At 44.8% G+C, this 19,337-nt stretch overlaps 1 protein-coding gene across 1 annotated transcript in view; it reads left to right on the top strand.

Annotated features, from left to right (window-relative positions):
* The window catches only part of VAPB (VAMP associated protein B and C), a 51,709-nt gene that overhangs the window by 19,536 nt on the left and 12,836 nt on the right, over positions 1–19,337 (top strand). The window contains exon 2 of the mRNA XM_044262765.1: positions 7,135–7,287. Coding sequence (XP_044118700.1) covers positions 7,135–7,287 — 153 coding nt within the window. The remainder of the gene's footprint in view (positions 1–7,134; positions 7,288–19,337) is intronic.

The following is a 19,337-nucleotide window of genomic DNA, read 5'->3' as shown; positions in this document are numbered from 1 at the left end:
TTTCATTTATTTGACAGAGAGAGGTCACAAGTAGGCAGAGAGGCAGGCAGAGAGAGAGGAGGAAGCAGGCTCCCTGCTGAGCAGAGAGCCTGATGCGGGACTCGATCCCAGGACCCTGAGATCATGACCTGAGCCGAAGGCAGCGGCTCAACCCGCTGAGCCACCCAGGCGCCCCCAAAACTCTGTCTTTTAAAGCAGTTTCAAGTTCACAGCAAAATTAAGCAGAAGGTAGAGATCCCATATACCCCAGCCTCCACAGGGGCCTGGCCTTCCCCACTGTCAGCATTCAGCAGCAGAGAGGTGCATCTCTTAAAACTGACAAGCCTGTGTAAATAACATCATTATCCCCCGAAGTCCATAGTCTGCCTTAGGTCAGTCTTGGTGTTGTACATCCTGTGGGTTTTGACAAATAGATACAGTGATATGTGCCTGCCATTGTAGTATCCTACGGGATAGTTTCACTGCCCAGACAGTCCCCCCGTACTCCACCTATTATTCAGTCCTATTTCTTCCCTCAAGTCTGGGCAACCACTGGTCTTTTTCAGTTTCCATAGTTTTGCCTATTCTGGAATGTTATATAATTGAAATCATACGGGATATAGCCTTTTCAGATTGGCTTCTTTCACTTAGTAATATGCATTTAAGATTCCTCCATATCTGAATTATGGTACGATAGCTCATTTTAGCACAGAATAGTATTCCATTGTCTAGATGGACAAATTTATCCATTCACTTACTGAAGGACATCTTCGTTTCTTCCAATTTTGACAAGGATGAATAAGCTGCTGTGAACACTGATGATGTGCAGGCTTTTGTGTGCACATGAGTTTTTGGCTCGTTTTAGTGAATACCAAGGCGTTCAGTTGCTGGATTGTGTGGCAGGAGTATGTGTAGTTTTGTTTTTTTAAGAAACAGACAGACTGTTCCATAGTGGCTGTGCCATTTTGTATTCCCACCAGGAAGGAATGAGAACTCCTGCTGCCCCACACCCTGGCCAGTGTTTGAGGGTGTCAGTGCTGTAGATTTTGGCCCTCTTGGTGTGTGTTGATATGTCACTGTTTCATTATTACTTTAATGTGCAGTTTCCTAATTGACATATGTTGAACATCTTTTCATTTGTATTTTTTTCCCGTTTATCTTATTTTCCATCTGTATATCTTCTTTGGTGAGGTATCTATTCAGATCTTCTGCCTGTTTTTTGTGTTGTTCCTTTTCTTACCGAGTTTTAAGAGTTCTCTGTATATTTGGATCAGAGTCCTTTATCAGATACATCTTCCGCAAATATTTCCTCCCGCTCTGTGGCCTGCTTGTCTGCTTGTTCTCTTGACAGTGCCCATTGCAAAGCAGATGTTCATTTTAATGAAGTCCAGCTTGGGGTTACTGCTTTCATGGATGGTGCCTTTGGTGTTGTCTCTGAAAAGTCACCACCAAACCCAAGGCCATCTAGCTTTCTTCCGTGTTATCTTCTGGGAGTCTTACAGTTTCTTGTTCTGTGTGAGTGTATGTGTGTTTCTATTCATTCTAGTTAAATTGAATTGCTGAGTAAAAATGAAATGATGTATGTACCCCGTAAAAACTTCTCTCCTGCTTTCTGCGATGAGGTGATAAGATGTGCTTGAGGCCACACTGATGAGCAAGGCTAAGATGGAATTTTGAGCTCACTTGGCAGTTTTCCCTCTTACCTTGTACAGTCACTGGGACCTGAGCTCTTAACTTCCTCTTTTGTAAAAGTCATATTTGCATTTCCTGAAAGGAAGACTGTTGTTGGTCTTTTTCTCTCTGGGTCTCTGAGTGAACTAATGAATGGTTACAGAAAAGAGGTACAATACTTGCACTGTGCATAGATTGGTAAAATGCTTAAGGATTTAATGGAATACTTTTTTCTACAAAGCGCTCTTGTGTTTCCTGCCTGATAAGTTTATCCAGCCATTTTTGATGACATTTACAGTACTTGGAACCTGACCTCTTCCCGTTGAGAAGTTTGCTGGATTGTGACCTTCTTTCCTTGGCCTTTAAACCAGCACTTGATGATTCCAAGGCTCCATGTTTGTAAGACTGAATCAATTAACTGTTCCTCCTTTCACCTTTAGAGCAACGTAGACTTCTGCTGGCTTTGTAGTCTCTGTATTCTTTGCTTTTAAGACAGGTGAGTTCCAGATCTTACTGTCTGAAAATACACACTTCAGAATGACAGTAAGTCACGCCATGGTGGAGAAAATAGTTTTTACTGTGCTTATTAGCTTTATCTAAATTCCATTTAGAGCATGTCAGGAAGACCATACCCAAGTTAGTCGTTGCTATTTGTGAGCAGCTACAAACTCAAGAATTTTCACAGATGAGTAGCGTAGTATAGGGCATAAAGAATATTACTCAAATTGTTAAGGCTAAAAATTAAAATGTTAAGGACTATTCCCAATTTCTCCCAAGTTCATATTGCTGCATTTTTTTGGCCTTCATTTCATAGTTGAGATCCTTAGTTCCTAGTTTTTAAAAAAAATTATCTGAAATAAGGAACAGAAAATTGGAAAGAAAAATGATTAAAAGTATGTGCTGTGGTTCTAGAGGCTCCAAATCATTTTTTCATTTCTTGGAGGGAAAAAGTCTAACTTTTGAAGGAGATTTCATTTATAAAATTGACTCTGTACTTTATAAGCAATGTTTAAATTCATTGGTGATAAATATGCATGTTGGTATAGTAAAATCCCATTTTTTACATAATGCTTTAATGGAAATGGCAGTTTTATGAAATGAAAGTGACTAGTAAAAATCGGAATGATGCCCATAAGCTCTTACATCATTTTTATTGAGGTTTTTGTATATTCTAATTCATTAATACAGGGGAAAAGGAGATCACTAACATGGTTTATTTCCTATAATTACTCAAATCGAATATAATTTATTTTAAATAAAATTTTTAGAGTACATTGCCCAGGGTGGGGAGAAGAGGGCTGGCCTGTTTTTACAAAATGTCTAGATTTTAACTCATGAGACTTTGCTGTTTTAACATTGTAGTTCACTTGCATGTATTTTCAGTAAGTTTCCTCTAGATTTTTCCAAGTAAAACTCTGTGTAAGTGCAAGAAATCCCAAACACTTAAAGGCCCAGGATTGAGTGTTGAGGGAGAAATCTGGGTTATTTATTTATCCTGCTTATTACTACAAATACTGTTTGTCTTTTAATAATTTAGGCTACTTTTTTGTGATTCAAAATGTCAAACATTATTAAAATTACTGTGTAATAAATTAATTGGGGGGGATTTCCAAAATCCACTTAGTATTTACAGTTAAATTTGGCTTATTTTTGGGGAATACCTAGAAGAACAGGTCAGTGTAAGGGGTAAACAAACACCTAATTTTGGTGCACCCCCTACCCCCAACTTCTTGAGGTAGGGCAAGGAGGAAGAACACTACGAACTGAGTTGGAAACAAGTAAATATTTTCAACTTCATCACAGTGAAATCTTGCCAACAACCTTATTTTCTGCTCAGTATACTTCAGACCACCTTAGGAAAATCTGTATTTTTTTGGATGTGGTTGTGGGCTATTAGGAACTCTTGGCATTCCGATCTGAAGATGCTTCCATGTTCTTGAGACAGAATTTTGTTGAAACTAATAACTTTAAGTTTATATATGGAAAACGTTAAGGCCTGATAGTTTTATAAATGTCCATCAAATGGTAAGTACCTGCTCTCCCAGGCCCCGCTCCCAGGCCTTACATTTGAAAGCCCGCCCCTTTTCAGGTGTGTCTTTGTGTAGACACATGGTTTGTCTGTTTTCTTCTCTTTTGTCCCAGCAGTGTAGAGTTATTTGAGCTGGAGTTGTGCGTAGGTGGAGTTCTTATGATTGGTAGTTGTTCTGTAAAGGCCAGGGGATGTGTACATGTGTGGTGTGTGTGCCTTTGTGCACGCGTGTGTGTGTGGGTGTGTGTGTTTGCTGTCTTTGACCCCAGAAAATCAGAGTTGTGTTTCGCTGTTCTTTTTTTCCTTTTACCACTGCTGAAGTGATCTCCAGTCTTCAGCAAGTGAAGAGTCTTCCTGGGGGGTACGTCAGACGGTGTGCTTTGTGGAGAGTGGAAAAGGGTAGAGTCACGGGGAGCTGCTGCCTTCGTAATCCCTCAAACACCATCTTAGCACCAAGGATACTGTTTCTCCCTTGATGCCAAAAACTTGATACGAGGATGGAGTGTTGTCAGCATGTGGCTCGCCCTCATCTTAGCTGAAGCTCTTCTTAGGCCACAGAGTCCCTGCCCTCTTGGGTAAGCTTTTGGTTCTCAGTAAGGAGATGACTTCGAGTGTAGGGAGAGGGTCGTCTGTGATGGGCGTCGTCGGTGAGAGGCGCTGTCCAAGGCGCTTTTACCCACATCTGGCTACAACTGCCGGATCCCAGAGGGCCAGAGGCAGGACTTACTAGAAAGATAACCAAATGGAAACACTCTCTTTAGGCATGTTATTCTTGAAGGTGCCATTGCCTATGGAATGAGAAAAAATTCTAGTGTAAGTAACTTCATACGATACAGGACTCAGTGGTACCGTTGATTGTGCTATATAATGCAACAACATATGCTTTCCTAAAAACCACCAGGCCACATAAACTAGCGTGATCAACACTGTAGGGCTGGGGCGCCTGGGTGGCTCAGTGGGTTAAAGCCTCTGCCTTCGGCTCGGGTCATGATCCCAGTGTCCTGGGATCGAGCCCCGCATCGGGCTCTCTGCTCTGCGGAGAGTCTGCTTCCTCCTCTCTCTGCCTGCCTCCCTGTCTGCTTGTGACCTCTCCTTTCTCTGTCAAATAGATAAGTGAATCTTTAAAAAAAAAAAAAAGAAAGAAAGAAACACTGTAGGGCTTGCAAGAGGGAAGTGAACTTATAAGTGCACAACGTTCATAAACTTTGTTCATAAACTTTGTTGGTCATCTACACAGACAGGAACCTAATCGTGGTTTTACACATATAAAATGGGTGGGAAACACAGTGTTGTATTTCGGTAAACATGGCACTTCACCTTGAAGAAGACGTGAAGTTCGCCTGTGGAGGTGTCGTTCATGGGTCACTGTCCAGTGGGGGACGAGGGCAGGTGGTGACGCTGGGTGTGGGGGCATGTGGCTGCCCGCCTGTAGGGGAGCTGCGGTAGCTGATGAGGGTTGAGGTGTGTGTAGAGGGTGTAATTTGTGTATTTCTAGGCAGCTTGGTTCAGCTGCATGCACTTTTCCGTGTTCACCTAGCATTTCTTGCAGATGAAATCATGCATAAGCAAATGTGAAATTTGTTTTATGCTCAGATTGTCCCCCTAATATGCACACCAATCACATTGGAACAAATTCACGAATTCAGACTCAGCTTTGTGGCAGAACTGGTTGTAGTTTATTTGATTTTGGAACTGAGTCCTTTCTCCTTTCTTCCTTTGCATCATTATTGATTTCTTAATTTATATTTAAGTTAAGCCCACATCAGATTGATTTTTTTTATACTCTGAGCACTTCTGAAGGTGAGAAAGTAGCGGAGATTTTAATTTTGCTGGTGCTTACCCACCAGGTAGTTTCCTTCCCGCTTGTCTGTCTGTCATCTGTCATCTATCTAGATACACACATTGAGACCTCTACTAGGTGCCAGGCACAGTGCCTGGAGAGACAATGTATTCTGTATTCTGGAGATAAAAAAACTGGTAAGGTATCATCTTTACCTTAAGAAGCTTAGAATCTCCTTGAAAAACTTTCAGGGCGCAGATTTGAATGTCTTCGTTGGGTTTCTTTAGGGAACTGATGAACCAACATTAGGTATTTCTTGGTTTGTGAACATAGCAGCACAGACCTTCCCACCCCGCCACTTATTTCTTTGTAAATGTAGAGATAGTAGTAAAGCGCTCGTGTGGAGGAAACACAGAGATACCACTGATTTACATGCTGAAAAGATGTCAATTTGAAAAGAGGTTGAAAAGGACCTAGGTCTTATAGTCAACCCTCCCACTGACTCCTTAATAAACCTAGTGGTCAGGTATCCACAGTAGAGTGGTAAGTGGGAAAAAAGCAGGTTTCAGAGTAACCTGAATAGTGTCATCCCATTTGTTGTCTCCCTCCTTGTGTGTGTGTGTGTGTGCATGTGCTGTTTGTAAAAGCATAGATGATGTGAGAAGATCTCCCCCGTTAGACCTCAGGGGACAAGGGAAAGCTTATTAACTTCCTCTTTATACATCTCTTATTGTTTGGCTTGTTTTAAGAAGCGTGTTTTACTTTTTTAATTAAAAAATCTAATAAAGTAGAAAATGAATAAATAATAATAATAAAAAATACCCTCAGGGCACTGAGCTTTGTTTCAGTCTTTCCAGTCGCCTGCATAGTTATAAAACCGAATGTGACGTTTCAGGTGTGGGCTGCCTAGCAGGACTCTGAACTTGCTCTGGTTAACGCCATGGCAATACCATATTGTGTGTTTGTTGGCGGTGGGGGGGGTGGATTCTGTGTTTATAGACCATTAAAACCTCAAAGTCTTTATTACATCTGCTACTCTTGGCACCCTCTACCCTTGATAATTTTGGGACCTAAGTTTAATCCTTCAGATTCTCCCTGGTAGAGTTCATCTTATTGTGGAAATCAGTATTTAATGTAGGTTAAGAACTAGTCTTAGATTCAGGCTCCCTGGTTCAGATCCTAACTACCCACCACTAACTAGCATGAATACTTAGACAAGAAACACATGTTCTTGAGGCTCTGTTTTCTTTTATTTATTTTTCTTTCTTTCTTTCCTCCTCCTCCTCCTCCTCCTTCTTCTTCTTTTTTTGAAATTACTGAGTGATAGTTTATTGAGAGATAGTTTAAAGCTCCTGAAGAGGGAGGGGACCTGAAAGGGTTGCCCAAGCCTCCATTTTCTTATTGGTAAAATGGCAATAACCATGAAGTTGTGAGGTTGCAAGGAAAGACGGGGCATTAGAGCGCTGACCTAGGTAGCCCGGTGCTGCGGGGAGAGCATGGTGACCTTCCGATGCTGCTGTTCGTGCGTTCCCGCCAGTGCCTTTCTCCCATCGGGGCTAGGGAGCAGCCTCCCCCGAACCACATCCTGTATCCCTCCCCACCCCAGAGCGTAAATCAGTCAGTATTCTCAGCTTTCCTCACAAGGTGTCCAGTCAGTCTCTGCCTCGTTCCACAGGTCCCTTCACCGATGTGGTCACCACCAACCTGAAGCTCGGCAACCCAACAGACCGAAACGTGTGTTTTAAAGTGAAGACCACAGCACCGCGTAGGTACTGCGTGAGACCCAACAGTGGGATCATCGATGCGGGGGCCTCCGTCAACGTGTCTGGTAAGTCCTGGAGCTGGAGGCCAAGGAGGGGGCTAAAAGGTGCCCCCTAGAGCCAGTAAGATTTCTTAAAATTTGCATTTGGTAGAACAAAATAAGACAGTAGACGTCTCCCTTGTCCCCACCCTCTGATTGAAAAGCTTAGTGGGTCCCACTCCTCTGTTGGTTTCCATTATTAATGCCTCTTTGGTTTAATGCTTATAGCCTTCTGCGCCTCGATAGTTAAAGCAAAAGTAAAGTGATAACTTCAGACTTTGCTTCAGAATGAGTTTGGTTTTCACTCCCTTGAAATTAAATCTGCCCTTTGGCAATAAATAAAAAAGGGCTAAACAAACTTAATTTTACTTTGTGGTAGAACGCTAAATGGAGTTATTTTCTTATTTAAGCTAAATGGTTTCTGACATTAGGCTCATGTCATTCCCAATGATTGGTAACTGCGCTTTACTGATGGTGGAAAGCTCGGGGAGGTGAGGACTGAGGAGACTGGAATATATCCAAGGGTGAAAGTTCTGTGCGTGTCTAATGGGTTTTTCCCCTTTCTGTCTGAGAATGCATCTATTTTCCAAAGTCCAGCTTTTGAAAAGATGCTGGTGAAGTGCCCAGATTGAGAATTGGATTTTAGAATTAAGGAGATGTAAGTGATGGGTTTGTGTTTCAATGTTTTTTTTAGAAATGGAATAAACTTTCAGCTCATTAGAACTTCTGGATCCAAGATGCCTTTTGTATTTGTGGAGGAGCTGTGGGGGAGTGTGTGTTTATCCTGTAAAAATCAGGAGACTGTGTGTCACAGAGGGTTCTGCATCATTAGAAGCTACTACTCATTGAAATGTGTACCTGACTGGCTTTTTCCATGACAGATTTTGATTGTGATGCATTTGGCTATTCATTTGACACGTAAGAGAAAATGATTCACCTCTTTGGAGGGATAGAAGGTGTTTCATTATCTGATCATTTCTGCAAACTCTTACTCCCCACATCCATTGGTTTCTCTCATTACGGTGCTCCCTCACCAGCTGTCCCCCGTGTGCTTCTCTCGGGGGCTGCGAGAGCTGATCAGGACTCTTGAATTGGGTTGTTAGGCAGGAAGTCAGGAGGATGAGAGCCAGATTCCATCGAGGGTGTCCTTTACGCTGAACCAGCACACGCATTATCTCCAGTAGTTTCTGTCGTTTGGTCTGTGAGGATGCATTGTTACCTGCCCCGCACTGAGGAGGAGACCAGTGGCTGTGGGCTTACGGAGCCGGCAAGTGGCCCCGCCTGGATGGGGGTCGCTGGGTCTGGCTCCGAAGCCCGGACTAAAGGCAGTGTGCTGGCTCAGGGAAGGGGTCTGAGGGGTTGGCATTTCTGTGCCTCTTGGATCCATTGGTTTCCATTTTGCTGTTGTAATCAAGGGCACCTGAAATCTTTATTCCCTTCTTTTACTGACTTTGGTTTTCCTCTTGATTTCTTTGCCCATATCAGATTTGAGCAAGGCTGTCAGTAGATGAGGATTACCAATTTTCATGGTAAATAAGAGGGCAGCAACATCATTTCTGAATAAAATGGCCTCAACAGGCAGTTGTACAGTGTAGGTATACTTTACAGTATGAAATATAAATGCTTGTCTCTTTCAGAAAGATTCATCCCTCCCCCCATCATAGGAATGTTTTTTAAGATTTTATTTATTCATTTCTTTGAGGGAGAGAGAGAAAGAGAATCTGAAGTAGACTTCCTGTTGAGCACGGAGCCTGATGTGGGGCTCGATCTCATGAACCTGAGATCATGACGTGAGCTGAAACCAAGACTCGGATGCTTCACTGACGGAGCTACCCAAGTGCCCCTATTTCAATTTCTTTTAATTAAAAAATTTTTTTTTGGAATTTTTTGGAGGTAACGACCCTGGGCATTTGGTTTGATTTATAATTTCCAACTTAAGGAACATGAAGATTGTGTGGCTGCAGCGCTGCTTCTGCAGATAAGAACGGGGGCACAGAGAGTGGGTGTCGTCGTCTCGAGTCGCCTGAGTGATTAGTGGCAGAGCTGGTACTTGAAGCCAGTTCTGCTCCTGCCTCGGTGGCTCTTTGGTGATATGAAGCTGCCTCGCCGTTGGTAAGGGTGGCCCCCATTCATTTACAATGCATGTAAAATACAAAGTAGCGTGGTTCTCAAAATGTTACGTACTTGGGGGAAAGTAATTGAGTAATAGAATGCCCGTGTGTCTGCAGGCCTTACTCCTACATGTTTGCACATGAGACAGGGCTCCCTTGTTTCTATTTGGTGTGTACTTACCTCACTGCACGAGGTGCCCCAGGTGCATTTCTGGGCCGGCATCGCCAGCTGGCAACGGAGGCTGCCACGCATTTTTGTAGTTTTCTGGGCAGAGGGACCATTGTATCATTGATTAGACATTCCTATCTTGAGGTGAAAAGCGCTGGGTTTTTCAGGGTCCTCTTCAAACGCAGTGGTATGATGACAACGTGGTGAGTACGTAGAGTTTCTAGGTTCTTTTGGGAGAGAAGCCTCAGGGAGCCTCAGGACACGAAAAACACCAGCAGACAGGCAGTGCCAATTGTCCAAAGGCCAGGTGTGTACATGGCCACGTTTGCTGTCGCCCGCGCTCCTCAGAGATCACTAGCTGTGGGGTCTGGAGCCTGAATGGGAAGCTTAGTTGTGCTGTTTAACCTGCTGGGTGATCTTTGTTTGGCCGATTCATTCATGTCTCTAGGTTCTAGTTTTCTCATCTGTCAAATGGAAGGAGTAGTATCTGCCTCACGGAGTACTTTCCAGTGCCGTGTTAACTGAACGCATGGCATAGGATGGGATTGTGTTATTTTCCCACTAGCTTTGACCAAAACTGGCTAGTTTTTGTTGAATGTGGATTGTACAGATTTGAATTGCCTTTTTAGAAAAAATTAATTCCACACATATTATTAATTGACTTTTTCTAATTTTAAGAAGAAATATATACCTTTTTCTTTCTAGGATATGCATTTCTTTTCTGGTGAAAAGCCACTAGTGAATTTTCAGATGTAATTTACAAAAAGGTGGCCATCAAATCAACTTAAAATACTACCAGCATTGCCCTGTCTACCACACAGAATGTCACGGCATACTCGCAAAGGACATGCCTAGTACATTATTTCTCTCCCATTTCTGAAAACCCTTGGGATGTGCTAGCTATTAGGGAAGGTTATAAATCATCCTTTGAGAGAGGGGAGCAGGGAGGGAAGGAAAGAGAAGGAGGAGGAGGAGATCCGCCCACATAGCTGGCCAGGGGGACTGAGGTTTCGAAGGCACACAAATCAGGGTCGTAGGGGTGGGGACTCAGGGAGGCTTTGTAGCTGTCAGATACCTTTCTGACACACCCTCTGAGACTCTTCTTCGCTTTCAAGGGAGCTTACGTTGTGTGTCAGAAGTCCAGACACTGGCCTATCGTGTTATTTTCTCCAGAAGGTGGCAAATTACTTATTGAGTCCTTAAAAAATAACAGCTCTGTTTTAAAAACTTAGGTGATAAAGTAATGGTTGGAAACAGGCATAACCTAAACTTTTTGTGTCTGTAGGTGAAAATGTGTGGATTTCCCAAAGGGATGGTTTGGGGTCCAGTCACCTGGGTCTAAGATGGGCGTCCTTTTCTTTGTCCTTCATGTGGGTGCCCATCTATCTCGTCTCCTCTCGTTCTTTGAGCGGCTCTCTCTGCAGTCTGTACCTACTGGATGAGGCATTGTAGTAGGTGAGGGGGTGCGGAGTGCTTTTTCTTTGCATTAATTGGCCCAGAATGCCATGGTTTTGGCCTTTGCTCCTTGATACGCCCCATCTACTAGAGATGGTTTTGAATTATTCAAATCTGGACCTCAGCAAAATAGCTACACTTAAATGGAGATTGGAGAAGAGGAGATTGGATTTTTCCCCCCTGAGATTTTAAATGCAAGGGAAATAGAACTTTTTGAATTAATGAATTGTTTGAAGCAGTGAGGGGGGCTCCCCATTTGTTCTACCTTTACAAAATTAAATCTATTTTCTGAACTGTCTGGTGGGAAAATATTTTTAAGGTAGATAATTTCTGAAAATGTCTTCGTGGTAAGCTGTTAGTGGTTGTAGGGTTGTTTTCTTTTTGTTTAATACTGCAGTTTAATAATGAGGGGGTTTTCCATTAATATTCCAAACCATGTTTGCCAGCAGATACAGCAGGTGAAGTGGTAAAATTATGGGCCCATCAAAAATACTTATGCTTCCTGTAATATGATATTAAGTTTAATATTTTTATAACCTTCACTGAATTCTAATTTCACTAAAGTAGAAAGCATGCTTCCATTTGCAGTTCAATTATGCACATTGGTTGCCTTTGTACCAGGCAAATTAGAAATGCAAAATATCTGTGTGGGGGGGCATTGGAGAGAGTCATTAAAGATACCAATATTTAGGTACAGATACACTTTACTAAGTGAACCCTGGGAATTGAAAATGGATGAAAGACAAACAAACAACAATCTGCTAGTGTCTGAATCAGTATTTTAAATTAAAATTCAGAGAATGAAGGAGCAGTGTTCGCTTCTGACGCACAGCCCTTTCCAGCACTCCTTTCAATCACATGTTAAAGCATAAAGTTCTTCCAGTAAAATCCTGAGGACGGAGAATGCATATCAGCAGCTCTTCTTGGATGGAAACATTGGTCAATTAATGTAATTGGGTAGTATTGCAATTGATAATTAATCCTTTTAAGATTTTGCTGACTCAGTTTAATGGAGCTGCTTGCCTGCCCTGGATCAGTCAACCTTGGGCTGAGCTTTTAGGTGATTAGCACCAGCGTGTAAGTGCACTGCCCGTCGAGAAAGAAGCCAGGCATTCGCCTGTCAAGTGCTGATAGCAGGAGCTCAATTTGAGGGGTTTGGGCATTTTAACAGCAACATTGTTCTTTGTTTGATCATTTGCTTTGGAAGTCTCTGATAAGGGAAACCTTTTTATAAATGGTTTTCATGAACCAAGTTTAATCTTCTCATATAAGAACAACTTACATTCATACCTAAAAGACATCTTTAGTCTTTATTACCACATAAATGAGAAATTGTTTTTTTGCAAAAGGAAATTAATTAAAATTCAGGCTAATTATGCTTTTTAAAGATTTTTTTTAAAGTTTACTGTGATATTCAAGTTTCTTACGACTCCCGTGTTTTACTTTTTAGGATTATGACACTATTTATTTATTTGGGGCACTGGGGTGGCTCAGTTGGTAATTGGTTAAGTGGCTGCCTTCTGCTCAGGTCATGATCCTAGGGTCCTGGGATGGAGCCCCGAGTCCAAGTCCAGCTTCCTGCTCAGTGGGGAGTCAGCTTCCCACTCTCAGTAAATAAGAGAGCAGAAGCATGGGGAGTAGTAGAGGGAGAGGGAGAAGCAGACTCCCCCACTGATCAGGAAGCCCCTCTTGAGGCTCGAGTCCTGAGATTGTGACCCAAGCCAAAAGCAGATGCTTAACCAACTCGGGCACCCAGGCGCCCCTATTCTTTATATTTTCAAAGATCATGATCAAGAGGACTTATCAGGTACACTGAACATCTCACTTAGTGAATGGTAACTTCAGCTTTCTGCAGAAATTAAGCTCAAGTTTGGAGCAGCCAAGAGTTATGTTCTTTTCTCTCATTATAGCTTCTTGCATATTTATTTATATTGTTTGAGAGAGGGAGAAAGAGAGAGAGAGAAGACACAGAGAGAGAGGGGGAGGGGGAAGCAGACTCCCAGCTGAGCAGAGAACCTGACGTGGGGCTTGATCCCAGGACCCTGAGACCTGGGCTATAGGCAGAGACTTAACCAACTGAGCCACCCAGGTGCCCCAGTTTCTTGCATATTTAAACACTTGAGCTCCTCATCTTGACTCTCTTGTTTACTCTTGCTTTATTTTTGAAATTAAAAAAAATTTTTTTTTAAAGAGTTTATTTATTTTTGAGAAAGAGCACATGAGCACACTTGGGGGAGGGGTAGAAGGAGAAGCGGGTTCCCCGCTGAGTAGGGAGCCCAGTGTGGGACTCGATCCCAGGATTCAGGGATCATGACCTGAGCTGAAGGCAGATGCTTAACTGTCTGAACCACCCAGGGACCCTTTTTTTTAAAGATTTTATTTTTTTTAGTAATCTTTACACCCAGTGTGGGGCTTGAACTTACAACTCTGAGATCAAGAGTCACCTGTTCCCCCGACTGAGTCAGCCACGCACCGCTTCTCTTATTTTTGCCTCACTGTTAGCCTTGTCCCGGTGTTCTGCCCATCACAGGTCAGGATGAAGTGAAAGGGCTTGGGAGATAGCCACAGTGAGGGACTGGATAGGAACGTCACGAAGGGCGAGTAGGGAGAATGTTCAGAAGTAACAGAGGGACCTGGAGTTATGTAAGCCTCAGGGCAGCCTGTTCTCGGTATTCCGGTTCATCGGTCCCAAGAGCCGTGGCTTGTAGGTCTTTCTAAGAGAGAATCTAATGTTTGTTCATAATCCCAAGAGTTAATCAGAAAAAGGCTGTGTCGTGTCATTCCATTTACATTACAAAATATTATAGGAAACAGGAAAGTGTGTTGGAATTTTTAAAAAGATGTATGTTTTAAATACATTTATAAAAAAGAGTGAGTGAGGCCTGTTCTTTGGTCAGTGCTTTGCATCTGGCACATCTCATCTTCCAGTGACACCGAGGTACGTTTGCACTGGTCTCTGCACGAGTAAGTCAGCCGGACGAGGAGGAGTTCGCCATCTAAAATGGGCTGTACTGAATTGGAAAATCCTGTAGCGAACACAGAGATAATTCAGGGTTAACTTACTTATAAGTAGATACAGTCCTTTGCCTGCTAGACTCGTAGTTTCATCCATAGGCATCTGTAGGCAGAGTCCAGGAAGCAGTTGTATTTTCAGCATTTTGAGAATCCTAAAAGAAGTATTGAGTTTAATCATGATGAGGGTACACAGCCCACAGTGCTGAGCTGCTTTGCTTTCGGCTAGAATTACTTCACCTCGGTGTGGTAATACCATGGGTCTTTTAAGCTGATGAGGTTCTGTCTTGTTTCTGGTCACCTTAAAAAACTAGAGCAGGAACTACATTACTCTGCCATGAAAGCGGTGTGGTAGAGAAGAGCCTTTTGGTTATTACATATAGAATTATATGGAGGGGACACTTGTGACGGGAAGATTGGAAACCACTGTCTGAACCTACGGGTGGGAAAGAGTGGCTCTGGGAGAGAGGACAGAAGGGAAGCCACATGGGTAAGGGTAAAAGGAGGCCTCCTCTCTCTGTGCTAGCCCAAGGCGTTTTTTAGAGGGGGCATGCTTCAAGAGTTCTTCAAATGTTGGGAGGGAAGAAGGTACCCATCTGCCCAGCAGTTAAAAACTAGTACCCAGAACGTGAACTATCAAAACATGAAGTTCTGGTCTCAGTCTCCGTCGGATTGGGTAGAAGGGCAGACGTGTGGCGAGGAGCTTAGGCATCTTCGTGCCAGCAGAGTCAAGTGCCCGAGGAAGAACGAGGGTGTGAGGTAGCATCCTGGTGGCGGCCGCAGCGTTCGGGGACACACTGAATGTGCCTTCCCCGGGAGCGGTCCCGGCTGGCAGCATCCGTGTTGTGTTAGAAATACATGTTCTCAGCCCGGCCCCCCCCCCATGTTTGAATCGGAAACCCTGGAGGTGGGATCCCATCACCTGTGTTTTAACAAGAGCTCCAGGTGATCCCGATGCGCGCCGGACTTTGAGACGCCCGCACCCCAAGTCGGATTAGCGGGGGAGGTTCTGAAAGGTTGGTGTATTGAGACGTGAGAAGGGCAGGAAGACCGGGAGAGGCGTGCCAACACGACCAGACCGGCGTGATGGGAAGAGACCTCGGTAATCCCAGAGCTCCCTGGGACTGGGGGTGCGGCCAGCGTGTGGGTACCTTTCTGGGGCCATACCAGGAAAGCGGAGGAGACTGGGAAGAGTTGAACGGATCGTCTTTTACTTGGGAAAAGGGATTTTTTTTTTGAGGGGGCTTTTGGTCAGGAATGTGGTGAAGGTGAGTAGGGCGCGCAGGGGAGAGCAGACTGACGGGGTCTGTATCGGGGCTGTGCGGGGCCGTCCGACCGGAGAGTCACTGGGAGGAGGAGCTCCTAGTTGGACGAAGCGAGGGGTCGGGGGGCCTGGGCTGTGATTGCGGCCATGGAAAACGAGGAGAGGGACATCCCGAAGGTAAGAGTCTGAGACTAAAACAAATACTAAAGCGTGTGCCATGCTGCTTGTTAGACTCGCACACCTTTGCTCCGCTCACACTGCTGCACGTGGAAGGGCGGGGGCCTGCCTGGGTTCTCCTGGGGAGCCGCTGTGCTCCCCAGAAATGAAGTCATCATTTCTCTGAGGGGGGCTGTTTAGGAACATATATTCTGCATTTCCTCTCTTTTGAAGAAAGTCTGATCTTACTGACCCACCGTTTTATTACCCCCCAAAGACCCTTTCCTACCAGGACCCCACTTTTGCCGTCTGACACGGCAGACACTGACTCACGAGGCATTAACGCTGGCGAATGGTGAGCGGTCTCCTGGTAACCGGCTTCTTTTTAATGTAGTATCAGCAGATATGTTTTAAAAGTAGGATAGATGGTTTGTTTAAGAGGGTTTTATCATCAGTGTCTCTGATATTCAAGTGAAATAAATTAAGTTAATGGGAAGCTCTTTTATAGCCTGTCACGGAAAAAAGTACATAATTTCTGTCACAATTTGCATGTGTGGAGCTGCAAGAACAAACGATGAACAACATTTTTCCTGTCATGTCCTCGTAAAGTTCTAGCCAATCGGGTGCAGCAAATCCAATTGGACAGGGGATGATAGTCGCTGAGAAACAAACTTTTCGACCTGAGTTGAGGGCAGAGGAGGATGTGGATACTTAGGCACAGCGAGGGTTCGTGAAGGCTCTCGGGGTCTGGGTGGCCACTCACTCTTGCTTGCCGATGGGGAGCCCCCAAGGAGAGGAGAGCTGGTGGGTGGCAAACCCCTTCTTTTCCACTTGCTGCTGCAGCTGGGGGGAGAGTGGCTGCGGTGGGGGAGGGGCCGAGGCCCCCCCAGAGCCTGAGGGAGCTCCCTGGAGGTTCACCAGCAGACCCCGGTGGTCACTCCCAATTTCCCGTGTTCAGCTCGCCAGCCTCATGCTTGTTTCTATTTCACAAGCCCCTGCCTCTGGCTGTGTCCAGCGTTCTTGTAAGGTGGTCTGATTGCTGTCAGTAGCCGCTGCTTTGTGTCTCCACATTCTTGTCGAACTCAAAGGTCCACGAGTAAGTGATGAACTTGCAGCTGTCCTTCCAGATCTGCGCCGTGGCGGCATGGGAGGTGGGCGGCTCTCTTAGGCCTGCAGCTGTGCGGGCGACCCCTGCGACACCCAGCAGCGCCTGTGGACCCCCGCAGCCCTCTGCAGAGGTGGAGCCGGCCGCTGCCGGGTGGGTGGGTAGAGGAGCCCAGGGAACCCTAGACCCCTTCCTGTAGCAGACACGCGTGCGTGCCTGCGCGTGTGCCTTTGTCTCTACCCCAGGCCTGGATGCATGCCGTCCATGCAAACTCAGGCTTGGTTTGTATGAAGTTGCTTTCTCTTTTATTTATTTACCTATTCGTTTAAAGATTATGTTTTTAAGTAATCTCTATACCCAACATGGGGCTCGAACTTACAACCCGGAGATCAAGAGTTGCAGGCCCTATCCACCGACTGAGCAAGCCAGGTGCCCGGTTGCTTTCTCTTTTAAACTGTCCTTTCTCCCAAGAGGCACTACACAAAGCCGATGCCTTAACTTGAATAATTTAGCCAGTTTATTTTCCTCCTGGAGGGGCATGTGAGGCAACTTGTTTAGAATAACAGCGCTCAGGCTTTTGGTGTCAAGACCCACTTTATACTCGAAATTGTAGACCCAAAGAGCCTTTTCATTTGGGGGTTATATCAATATTTATCGTGTTGTAAGTTAAACTGGGAAATTTAAAGAGTATTAGTTCACTTAATAACATTAGTAAGTCAATTACGTGCTAAAAAGTGACATTTTTAATGAAAAATATCTTCAAAAATTCAGTGAGAAGACGGGCATTATTTGACATGTTTTGCAAATCTCTTTTATCATCTGGCTTAGAAGATAGGTTGGATTCTCGTGTTCTGCTTTTACATTTGTTCAGTCTGTTACAAGATGTTATTTTGATGAATGTATGTGAAGGGAAGCCATTTTTGCCTCACACTTGTAGTTGGGAAAGGGGAGAGTTTTCAGTAGCCTTTTCAGATAATTGTGGACATGATACTTTGATGACACACCAAAACTTAACAAGTGGCGCTTTTCTTAAAGTTTAGTACAATGTGGAATCTTGAAACCATGATGGTGAACTGTTTGAACTTTGTTTCACTAAAATGCGCTGGGCTCCCTTGCACTCTGAATGGGTTTTGCAATACTATATGTTAGTGGAGTTATGTAGATCTGCCAAATGTTGACACATTTTATGACACAATATCCGAAACATCACTGATCTCATCAGAAAAGTCTTCAAGTATTTGGGAAACTGAGCTCTTGATGTCAGATAGATGTTTTTCAAGGGTCTCCTTTTGGTAGAAAGCTTGGATTTTATCACTGGCAACAACTACTTTAAGTTGTTTCCCTTGAAATACAGGTGTGGTTCATTCCTTTTTTTTTTTTTTTTAAAGATTTTATTTATTTTATTTGACAGAGATCACAGGTAGGCAGAGAGGCAGGCAGAGACAGAGGGGGAAGCAGACTCCCTGCTGAGCAGAGAGCCCCGATGCGGGACTCAATCCCAGGACCCTGAGATCATGACCTGAGCCGAAGGCAGCGGCTTAATCCACTGAGCCACCCAGGCGCCCCGGTTCATCCTTTTTGAGCAGATACCTGCCATCTGCCTAGCTCTGCATAACCATTGTTTGTGTGTCCATTGTTCTTTCTAGTGACTGGTGTTCCAGGAGAAGCCTTCTAGTTCAGCTCACCGTCTAAAGGTGGGGGAGCCGCCTTTCCCAAGACAGTGGAGCGCTTCACGTGTCTCTCCATTTCCTCACATACAGTGATAAGATGTGTTGTTAAGGGTTGAAGTTTGGCAGAATGAATCCTTTTTGTTGCTTCCTCCAGGATATTAAAAGTGAAAATGGTCTTTGAAGAAAAGCTGCAAGTGCGTGGCGATGCCTGGCGCGGCGACCCTGCCTCGCCCGTGCTGAGGCACAGAGTTTTACTCTGGCTCTGCACCGGCCGTCACCGCAGAGCTCGGCACCAGCAGAGGGACAGAGTGTCGTGCTGTTCTCATGTCCGTGCTGTTGACTTTATGGATCAACTCATGGGGGGCCCTTGGGGTCTGCGGGTCGTGCTTTGAGAACCTGGGTGTGGAATCGGACTCTGGAAGCAAAGCCAGTGTGCGGCTCTAGCTCTGTCTTCTAATGTGTCGGCCGTGGGGTCTGAGTGACACTGGGCTGCTCTGCTGGATTGTAGTGAGGACTGGATGGGGGGTGCAGTGCAGGCGCGCCTTCTCTGGTGCCTGCACCCAGTCGGCGCTAGTCGGGTCCTGTTCCTTTCCTTCCTGGGGCGCTGGGAAGGTACTGCGGATTGGGAGACTTGGCTGGGGTGGAGAGGTGGCAGGGGTCAGTTTTGCCTTAGTGCATGCCTGGTATCCACAGGAGGGTCTCTTGGCTCTTGTTTCTCACGTGCACTGCAGGGCTTTGCAGGGGGAAGAGCAGATCTTTCTGAGGCTGTTTGCAGGTGGAGGGGGCTTTGGTTCTCTGGACCTGTTGGTTGTCTGTGTGTCCCAGTGTAGTTTGAGTTACAGAGCCCACTCTGAAAATTAGCAACGACTTCTGATTACTGTCCTCTCCTGTGCGCTGGGTGCTTTTTGCAGATAATTCTGGTTCAGCCCAAGAGCTCTCCGTGGTGGCAGACCCTAGGGGGCCTTTCACGGCTGGAAAAATAAACTCAGGGATGAGGCGGTTGTGCTCCTAGAGCTTGTGAGCTGCTGGGTCTCTGAGTGTCGTCTAAGGCAGAGTTCTCTTTTTTCCCGTACTAAATAAATACCAGGGCAGGGTTTTATCACAGCCAAGTGAAATCTGAAATTCTCAAAACGTA

The sequence above is a fragment of the Neovison vison genome, chromosome 8 (assembly GCF_020171115.1).
Source record: "Neovison vison isolate M4711 chromosome 8, ASM_NN_V1, whole genome shotgun sequence".
Lineage (NCBI taxonomy): Eukaryota > Metazoa > Chordata > Mammalia > Carnivora > Mustelidae > Neogale > Neogale vison.
The sequence above is the reverse complement of the archived record's forward strand: the minus strand, read 5'-3'. Positions and strand labels throughout refer to the sequence as shown.